The sequence below is a fragment of the Tinamus guttatus genome, unplaced genomic scaffold, assembly GCF_059628265.1.
Source record: "Tinamus guttatus ecotype Peru unplaced genomic scaffold, ASM5962826v1 Tinamus_guttatus_pri_ptg000194l, whole genome shotgun sequence".
Lineage (NCBI taxonomy): Eukaryota > Metazoa > Chordata > Aves > Tinamiformes > Tinamidae > Tinamus > Tinamus guttatus.
The window spans coordinates 79581-89631 of NW_028288728.1; the positions used below are offsets into that span (position 1 = coordinate 79581).

General features: G+C 65.7%; 1 protein-coding gene across 1 annotated transcript; it reads left to right on the forward strand.

Annotated features, from left to right (window-relative positions):
• Positions 1 to 953: 953 nt before the first annotated feature.
• Positions 954 to 8612, forward strand: SAMD10 (sterile alpha motif domain containing 10). Its single transcript, XM_088523642.1, has 5 exons — positions 954 to 984; positions 4596 to 4774; positions 6287 to 6455; positions 8189 to 8329; positions 8542 to 8612. The coding sequence occupies exons 1-5, from the start codon at positions 954 to 956 to the stop codon at positions 8562 to 8564; spliced, it is 543 nt and encodes a 180-aa protein (XP_088379768.1). The 3' UTR covers positions 8565 to 8612.
• Positions 8613 to 10051: the final 1439 nt, after the last annotated feature.

Sequence of the window (10051 nt, forward strand, 5' to 3'; positions counted from 1 at the left end):
TTGGAAAGTGCTACTGATTCTGAACAGGGGGTTGCAGCTGAAAGCAGGTGACTCGCGGGCTGACAGCCCTGGGAAGTGACACACGCTCTGGGGACATTGTCCTGCTCCCTCCTCTCTCTGCGTCACAGCCACTCACCAGAGCCTTGTGTCACCCATATAGGGATTAACAACCCTGCACTGTCCCTATGCAGGGGACCACGGGGAAAGCCTACAGCTCCCCAGATTGGGAAGTCAAGAATTTCTTGATTTCTGGGATATCAAGACTCCCCTGGAGGCTGGAGGTGTCTTTGGTGGCCAAGGGGTCCTTGTTCAGCCGAGCTGCTGTGCCCACAGCGTGTGTTCCCAGCAAGGAGCCAGACATGCACTGCAGTGCCCTGCCAGGACCCCGGGGACATGCCAGAGGAGCCTGGGATGTGCACCGGGACCCTGAAAGTGCACCAGGATCTTGGGACATGCGCCAGGACCCTGGACATGTGCCGGGATCCTGGGACATGCACTAGGACCATTGGAAATGCATGTGGACCCCAGGACCAGCACCAGGACCATGGGACATGCACCGGCATGTGGGATGCACTGGGACATGCATGCGGACCCTGGGAGATGCACTAGGACCCTGGACATGCACTGAGACCCCAGGACATGCACGGAGACCCTGGATGCACCGGGACCCCGGAACATGCAGCAGGACCACGGGGCATTCACCGGGACCCTTGGACGTTCACCCGGACCCCAGGACGTTCACCCGGACCCCAGCGCTGCCCCGGGACCCCGGCGGCGCCCGGGCTCGGTGCCCGCGGCCGGCCCGGGGGGGCGGCGGGCGGCGCGGGGCGGGCGGAGCGCCCGGGGGGGGCGGGGGCGGCACCGCCCCCGGCGCGGGCACCGGGGCGGGGCGGGCCGGGAGCAGCCGGTGCCGGTGCCGGTGCCGGCGGCGGCGGCGCTCGGGGGCGCCCAGGATGAGCTGCGGGGAGCCCAAGGACATGGAAGGTAGCGCGGCGCGGGGGGGCGGCGGGAGGGGCGGCGGGCTCAGGTGCAGCCGCCGCGAGGAGCCGCCCGCAGCCCGAAACGGCCCGGGCAGATCCGCCCTGCACCCCCATAGCCCCCTGCATCCTGGGGGTCCGTCCCCTTTAACCCCCCATAGCCCCCTGCATCCCGGGGGTCCATTCTCCTGCACCCCCGTAGCCCCCTGCATCCCGGGGGACCATCCCCTTTAACCCCCCATAGCCCCCTGCATCCCGGGGGTCCATCCCCTATAACCCCCCATAGCCCCCTGCATCCCGGGGGTCCATCCTCTTTAACCCCACATAGCCCCCTGCATCCCGGGGGTCCATCCTCTTGCACCCCCCCCATAGCCCCCTTCATCCCGGGGGTCCATCCCCTTTAACCCCCCATAGCTCCCTGCATCTCGGGGTCCGCCCCCTCCATCCCGCGGCTCTGCTGCTGGCACCCCTCTGTGCTGCCCCCTCCATTCCCCCATATGCTGCCCCCTCCATCCCGGGATCCATCCTCTTGCATCCCCCCCATAGCTCCCTCCATCCCAGGGTCCATCCTCTTGCATCCCCCCCCCCATAGCTCCCTCCATCCTGGGGTCCATCCTCTTGCATCCCCCCTGCTGTCCCCTGCATCCCAGGGATCTGCCCCCCTCCATCCCCTCTGCTGCTCCCTGCATCCCAGGGGTCAGCTCCTGCACCCACCCCTATGCCCTCCTCTATCCCCCCTGCTCCCTGCTGTGTCCCGGGGGGGGCTGCCTGCACCTGCACCCCCGGCTCTGGGGATGCTGCTGAGGCGCTGGGGATGCTCGGCCGGAGTGCGGGATGCAGCTCCGGGCAGGCGGGATGGGAAGAGCCAGTTGTGGGGCTAGAGGGTGGCTGGTGGTCGGCAGGGGTGTCCGTGCCCACCCCTGTCCAGAGAATCCATGCGGAGCCACCTCGGCTCCGCCGCGGAGCTCACTCACACGCGTGCATCCGTCTCAAGTGCGTGGGGTCCTGCCCGTGATGCCGGGGGGCTCTGGGCTGCAAAAACCCCCAAACGCCAGGACGAGGAGGGTGAGCGGCACCCAACAGCTCTGCCCTCACATGCAAGGCACCCATCGCTCCCAATCCAGCCGCGATGGGCAAGGACAGGGCAGCGGGAGCACCCCGACCCGCTCTGCCCATGGGCTCCGCATCCCGGCTCCGTGCGGGCATCCAGAGGGCATCCGCCTTTGTTCCCTTCCCGCCTCCTTCCTCCTCCATAGGCCTGAGCTCTGCCGCCTGCGCCAGGCTCTTGGTTTAACCTTCACGAGCGGAGAATTAAAAATAAAAGGGAGGAAAACGCTGCGCTGGGGCGAGGGCCAGGGCCAAACTTGCCCCGGGAGGGTTTGCTGAGCTCTGCGGCTTCCATCCTCCTTCCAACGTGATCCGGTCCTGCCAGGGCCAGTGGGTCTCCGGGCACAGCTCGGGCCGCGTGTGCTCCATAGGAAGTTACGGCTATGGCTCTGCATTCCGCGAGCCTTGAGGTCCCCGGGAGAGGGTCTGGGTCCTGGGGCTGCATTTGAGCAGGCAGGAGTGCGGAAACGGGCGGCAGGGATGGAGGGACGGACCACGAGGTGACAAAACCCAGGCGAGTCCATCCAAGGGCTGTGCCACACAGGGACGGATGCTCCATCCAGGGCATCCTTGACCGGATCTGATCTTATTTCCCCCATTCTTACCTTCTTTGGGGATTAAAAGGGCAGCCGACTCCCGGGAATGCCACTATGGTTCCCTCTCCCTGCCTGCGGGCACGTCTCTCACCCTGTTTGGTGCTAAATGTCCCTTTCCCTTGGGGACATCAGGAGCCTGGGGAAGCAGCAGCTCCGTTTGTTCTTTGGGAAGCCGCTCTGCCAAGCACAGCCCGATGTTTCCTGGAGCAGGGAATCACTCCCTTCCATTCCCTGCTCCGTGGGCTCCGGCCAGCCAGCTGGAAGCTCCTGCAGCCCCTTTGTGCACCCTGCCCCATGCCCAGCACCTGCGGTGGCTGCTGACAGCCTGTCCCCTCCGCTGCCCTGGAGCGGGACCCCAAATGGTGCTGCCACCTCTTTGGCAGGCGTTGGCGGCTGCACCGTGCCGCACTGCACATGCACATGCAATGCACCGTGGCACCGTGTCCCACCGCACCGTGTCCCACTGCACCATGTCCCACGGCACCGTGCCCCATTGCACTGTGACCCATTGCATTATGCCCTGCTGCTCCAGGCCCCACTGCTCCATGCCCTACTGCACTGTGCCCCATTGCAGCATGTCCCACTGCTCCATGCCCCATTGCACTATGCCCTACTGCTTTGTGCCCTGTTGTGCCCCATTTCTCCGTGCCCCACTGCACCATGTGCTGCTGCACTTTGCCCCTCGGCTCCATGCCCTATTGCACCGTGCCCCACTGCCCTATGCCCTGCTGCTTTGTGCATCGTTGCTCGTTGCCCCATTTCTCCATGCCCCATAGCACCATGTCCTGCTGCACGTTGCCCCATAGCACCGTGCCCCATTGCTCCGTGGCCCGGCCTCCCCGGCAGTGCGGGCACTGCTCGGCTCCCGCGCTCCCTCCTCTACTTCTCCAGCCCCTTCTGCTTCCCGAACGCCCCAAGCCACCGGTGACCCTGTTACTGCCACACGTGCGATTTCCACGGCTCCGCTCGGAGCGCGCGGGGTCCCTGCCGGCTCCATCCGTGCGCAGCCCCCGCCGAGCTCCCCGCCGCTCCCGCTGCCATCTGGCCTCGCCGCGTCCCCTGGCCCCGCTGCCCATTGGGATTAGGAGGGAGGCAGCCGGGAGAGCGCCAGGCAGCTCCCTGGATCCGGCGGCGCGGGGGATTAAGGCCTTTCAAAGGTGCTGGTGGCCCAGGGGGCACAGGCAGGGCTGTGCGGGGACTGTCCCCCCCCTCCGGGGGCCGTCAGGCGGACGTGGCGCCGGAGAAGCCAGTCGGGAGGGGCGCGCGGGGCGCCGGGATGGAAGCAGGCGGGTGAGAGCGGCGCCGCGTCCCCGCCGCGTCCCCGCCGCGTCCCCACCGCGTCCCCGCCGCGCCATGCAGCCCGGCCGCCCGGCCCTGTGCTGCGTCCCGGCCGTGCCCAGCGCACACGGCCCCGCCGAGCCAGGTGAGGATGGGCATGGATGGGGATGGGGATGGGGATGGGGATGGGGAGTCCTTGTGTGCAGCCCCATGGGAGCAGAGCTGGGACATAGGAGCAGAGCTGGGGCTGCAGGAGTGGAGCTGGGGATGCAGGAGCAGAACTGGGGATGCAGGAGCAGAACTGGGGATGCAGGAGCAGAGGACGGAGCCACGCGGCACAGGTGATCCCTCGGCCTTTGCCCGTTTATTCCGGCTCCTCACTCACCTCCAGTCACATTTGGCCGGAGGAGGGTGCATGTCCGGGTCCCTCTCACCTCCATCCTGCGGTGCCGGATCCTATCCAGCCCCCCATGGGCAGAGATCCCCGATGGGGACAGCCCCATCCCTGGCTGCCCCCTCAGCACCGGGGGATTTGGGGACATCCCTGGGCGGCTCCCACTTTCCTGGGGATCCCGCACCTCCTCCTGGCTCTGTATCCGCGCGGCCGCCGCAGCCTCTCCCGGCGCTTCCCTCGCAGCCGCCCGCCTCAGCTTCTGCCGCAGCCTCCTGGAGCACACGGTGTCAGCCGAGAACCTCAGCTACCGGCGCCAGCGCAGTGCGGGCAGCAGCCTCACGTGGCACGACGGCCGGAGCCAGCGCGCCGAGGGCGCCCGCGCCGTCAAGCTCCTGCGGCAGCCGGGCACCGAGGGCTCCCAGGTACCGCCGCCGCTCCCGCCGCGCTCCCTGCGGACTCAAGCCCTCCTGATGTCGGCAAAGCCGCCCGGGCGGCTGGGCTGGTGGCATCCCCTCCTTAAATCCTGCGCTCGGTGGCATTAGGGTGCCTCAATGGCGAGCCCGAGGCTGCCCGCGCACTCCGGGTGCCTGCGCGAACCTGCGTCCTCCCGCGTTCCTGGGGGTGCCGGCGGATTGGGAAACAAGGGGACAGGACCCACGGTCAGCACTGCCCGGGAAGGGCGGTCTGGGCATCCAGCCAGCCCGGAGGGGCTCCCGCGATGCTGCCGTGGAGCCGGAGCCCTCCCGCGCGCTCTCCCCCAGTGCCGGCGCTCGCTATTCCCGGCCGAGAGTTTATCGGAGAGACAGCTCGGCTCAGCCAGCTGGAAAAGGAGCCCTTGATTCCTTACACCTCCTCATGCCCCTGCCGCCGCCGCGGGCACTCGCACCGGCTTCGTGCGGGAGCCGCCGGCTCTGCCCAGCTCCGGAGGGCCCCACGCAGACGCCTGGGCTCTGCCGGCACCGAGGGCCGGTGCGGGGCCGCGGGCGCTTTGCCGCTTTGTGCAGGGAGGTCTGGGCACCCGGACAGGGAAACCGCAGGGTCTCCGCTCGCCCGGGTTCTGGCGCCCGGTGGGAGCTCATGGCAAGTCCCGCTTGATGCTACGGAGCGACCACTGGGTGGGCAGGTCCCCCCTCCCCATCCTCCCATTCCCGCTCATTGGGAGATGCAGAGTGAGCAGCCGGCCGCCCCCGGCGCGCTCGGCCGAGCGGGAAGCGAGCGGAGGGAGCAGGGATGGCTCCCGATGAGGAGGTGGCTCTGGGGACGGTCCCTGCCGCATTCCCAGGATCCCGGCATGCTGGGTGCTGCCCCAGGCAACTGCATCGGACCCGGCTGCCCTCGTGATTGGCATCCGTCAGGGCCATGTCAGTCATCTCAGGCACTGCGGGATGCCCGGCATTCCCGTTGCACTAATTATCCCTGCTCCTCCGTTAAGCACGCTTAATTAGCCAATGTTCGCTGGCCGAAGTTGGCCCTGGCATCCTGGGGCCAACGCCAGCGGCTGCTCCAAGCTTGGGCCTCAGCGGTCCGGGCGCTCAGGGTGGCGCCAGCAGCGCTCGTGCCGGGGATCCCTCCTGTTCCCTCCTCTCCCGCATGCAGAAATATGGGAAAATGAGGATTTCTGCCTTGCCCAGCCCCATTCCCTACCCGGGGAGGGGGAGTCCTGCTGGCTGGGTGCTTCCCTGGGAGAAGAGGAGCCGGCGCTCCAGGCCGCTGCGGCACGAGGCGTCTTCCCTCCGTACCGGGATCGCTCTGGGTGCAGCTGCCTCTCCTTGCCGAGCCGGAGCCGCTGCAAGACGGGCGAGAAAACAGAGCTCCAGCACCTGGCAGGGGGACATCCGCTGTTCCCAGTGTCCCACCAAGGGCAGGCGGCCGCGGCGGCCCCGCGGTTTCGTCCTGGGGGTGCCGGTGCCGTTAACGTCCTTCCCGCTCCGCAGGGCCGAGCCTGCGAGCACTATGGCATTTACCACACCAGCCCCACGCTGGGCAGCCTCGCCAAGCCCGTGGTGCTCTGGAGCCAGCAGGATGTGTGCAAGTGGCTCAAGAAGCACTGCCCGCACAACTATCTCGTCTACGTGGAGGCCTTCTCCCACCACGCCATCACAGGTAGGGTCCCCGCTGCTGTCCCCAGGGCGCTGCCACGTGCCCAAAACGCTCGCGAGCCAACGGCGCTGCCGCCGGCGTCCCAGCTTGCTGCAAGGCCGAGCGGGAGCCGGTGTTGGAGACGGAGGCTTTGCAACCGTGGGCGTTCCGGGTCCTGGCTCGGGAGAAACAAGCCTTCCCGGTGCAGGAACAAGCAAAAGCACAGGGGTCCCCCAGCTCCAGCAGCTCTGAAATGGTTTAGGATTCAGGGCAAAAGAGGCACCGGGAGCTTCTTTTCTGCATTTTGGTGATTTTGCCGCTTCTTTGTGGCACCGAGCCGGGACCGGGGACTCGGTGGCAGCCAAGGTAGCGCCGTGAGCCCAACCCCCGCGGCTGCGCTCCCTGCCCGGAGCAGCCGCGGAGGAGGCAGGAGAAGAGGAGCAGGAACCGCTGTCAGGAGCTTTTAGCCCGATGAGGCAGTGGGCTGGGGAAGCGGCGCCCGCGGCTCCGGGCGGCTCCGTGCTCATCCGAGTCCAGCCTTGGTGCTGGGATGGGGTCAGCGGGAGTAGGATCCCAGGAGCTGCTCCTGTCCAAAAGCCTCCATCGGCTTCCAGGAGTCTCCCGGGAGAAGCAGGGGCCGGCGGCAGGCGAGAAATCCAGATTGCTTTTCCAAATAATCTCAAACTCCCCTGTTCAAACCCGTGTCGCAGTGTTCAACGCGGCCCCATCTTCCCAGGGTTCAACTTGATAATAGAAGTTTTGCGGATATTTTAATCCTGTTTTCCCCTTGTCTAGATATCAGCAAATGAGAGTCTTCCTATAGCTTTTCTAACACTTCTGCAGCTGGAACAGATGTGCAACACAGCTGCACATCTGTCCACCTGCTGCAGGGCCTCCACCTGCTTAACCCTGGCACAACTATGGGCTATGCTGGTGCCCAAATGAAGCAGGTCACCCCAAAGCCTACCCCGGGGACTGTCTGATCCCCAAAGCAAAGGGATGAAGAGCTAAGCGGGATGCTGGCCGGGAGCCGCTGCATTCGCCTCTGGGCACTTCGGCAGGTTGGTGGCCAGAGCTGGGAAAGGAGGGCACAGGCTGCGCTCCTTGTGGCCACGGGCGCATCCTCCGCACGGGGCTGCAGCGGGCACCGAGCAGCGGAGCATCCCCGCGCCCGCGAGCGATGCTACAGCACTAATGCGAGCCCCGAAAGAAAGGAAGCATTAGCAAACGTGCGCCAAGAAGCAAGGACAAAAGCGGGATGCAAATCCCTCTTTTAATAGCCCCTGGACTGGAGGAGAGTGGTTCGACGGCAGCGGCGACGCTAATGCTTTCTGATGGGTACCTCGCATCTCCCCACCGAGCTGCCAGCCTGCCCCGGCGCAGATGGGGCACTCGGGAAAATATGTCCTGATGCGGGAGGTGGAGCGGAGAAATGGAAAATCTCCTGCCCGCGGGGGCAGCCTACGTGATCGCCAGCCCCGTGCCCAGGTTTAGACCCCCAAGCTGGCCCCGCTGAAGTGGCACGAGCACGTCCGTAGCTGTACACGTGGCAGCAGGACGTGTCCAGAGGGTGACAAGGGCACCGTGCCCATTGGGATCCCCATGGTGGGGTCTGCCACGGGTTTGGCAGCTGGTTTGGGGTTGCATCCCTCCACCTTTCCTCGCTCCCGGGAAAGGAAGGGAGTGGGATTGGGTCCCCACCTCGCTTGCCCTTTGGCGGAGCCTCTCCGGTGCCCTGAGCCGCAGTGTCCCTGCAGGTCGGGCGCTGCTGCGGCTGAACGCGGAGAAGCTGCAGCGCATGGGCATTGCGCACGAGGCGCAGCGGCAGGAGGTCCTGCAGCAGGTCCTGCAGCTCCAGGTGCGCGAGGAGGTCCGAAACCTGCAGCTGCTCAGCCAAGGTAGGGGCAGAGGAGGCTGCATCCCCTCCTGCAGCCCGCGGTGCCCACAGGACGGCACCGGCGCATGGTCTAAGCACGGTGACATGGGGACAGGGTGCAGAGCACCGAGCAGTTTGGTGGTTGTTTGCATCGAGGGGGTGGGACGCGTTGGGGACGGTGGTGGCAGGGCTCGGACGCAGCAGCCCGCTCACGGCTTCCTCCCCTCGTTGCAGCTTCTTTTGGGAATGTCTCCTAGCCGATCCCTCCGTTTGGCGGGTTGGACCAACACTGTGAACCGAGCACCTCTGCGACGGACTGCGTGCCGCAGATGGGGAACCCAAAGTGCAAGCGCGGAGCCGGAAGAGACGGCCTGCCCAGCGCGCCGGGGCTCTTCTCCTCCTTCTTCTCTCTCTTTTCCATAACTCCATTCCTGTGCGGAGGTGGGATGCCTCCTTCCGCAGAGAGGGCTCCCAGCCAGAGGAAAAGCAGGAAAACAGCCACCAGGATGGGCAAACTTATCCCCATCAGAGCTTGACTGTTGGCAGGAAAAGAGACTGCCATGCCGGGACAAGTGGGCACAGCAAGGTGACATCTGATGCCCACGAGCGACCTCGCTGTGTCTGGAAGCTCCCGTCCCGGCGCAGGCTGGGGCCGGCTCCAGTCTCCGGTGTCGATACCTCCCAGCTGGTTTAGGGAGCTTTATATTTCCCTCCAGCCTGGGCTGTCTTCCAGCGCGCTAGGAGATAACGTTATCGGGAGCAAATGAGATGACCCGCGCAGGCAGAAGAGTTGGAAGCCGGGCCAAGTCGGAGAGCCTGGACTCACTTCGGGAATTAGAAAAGATGCTGAGTCATCGGGGCCGGAAAACTGCCGGGTCGGCGCTGCGGGCGGGCGCTGCGGTGGCGGCGGCAGCGCCGGGAGCGCGGTGCTGCCGTGTCCTTCGCGCGTCCTCGCTCGCCGCCGCGGCTCTCCCGAGGGGTGACATGAAGGTTCCTTGGTGCAATATCCCTGTATCCTCGCGCCTCGTCCTCCCTTCCCATTGCAATTCCCTCCTCCAGCCCCCAGGTGTATTTATGAGCTCTCCTGTGCGCTCCGGGCGCTTGCCACGTGCTTTGCCGAGGGAGCAAGCGCGCAGCCCCCCTACCCAGTGCTCGTGGCTGCAATGCTGGGAGCTGTGGGGAGAGCTGTGGGCCGGGATGCTCCCAGTCCTCCAGAGGAAACCTCCACTAGGGCCTCTGGTTCTTTGGAAGCGGATGGCAGGCGCCAGGTCCCGCAGCCTGTCTCCTTTGCTCTTAATAAAGCAAGAGACTGTTATTTTAATATTTTTAATTTTCCCCTCTTCTGCCTCTTGTCTGCCCAGACGGATGCTGGAAAAGGGAAACTGGGAAGTGTTGCAAGGAAAGGCCTTGCTGAGACGGGAGGGGGTATCTGGGCATAGAGGATCTGTAGGGAAAGGAGCACCAGAGCGTTGAGCCGGGGCTTGGAGCAAACTGCAGGAATGGGGAATGCCCTGGGTGCTCCGTTTGCTTCCCCAGCAGTGGATGCCTGGGAGCTGGGGCTTTCCGAGGACGGAGTCACCGAATCCTTGGTTCACATTAATGCAGTGGAATCCCAGGGATACATGGGAGCCCCTGTGCTGTTCGTGATGGGAGGCAGTCGGAGGGGACCCTGAGAATGCCTGAGATGACACCACACAGCAGCGAATCCACATGGCAGAGCTGCACTCCGGCATGAGCCGGGACC

What these genes read in the sequence shown, in the direction of transcription:
- SAMD10 (XM_088523642.1), top strand. Translation starts at nt 954, where the DNA reads ATGAGCTGCGGGGAGCCCAAGGACATGGAAG. An exon ending in CTCCCACCACGCCATCACAG is followed by an intron (nt 6,456 to 8,188) that starts GTAGGGTCCCCG and finishes GTGTCCCTGCAG; the next exon opens with GTCGGGCGCTGCTGCGGCTG. An exon ending in CCTGCAGCTGCTCAGCCAAG is followed by an intron (nt 8,330 to 8,541) that starts GTAGGGGCAGAG and finishes CCCTCGTTGCAG; the next exon opens with CTTCTTTTGGGAATGTCTCC.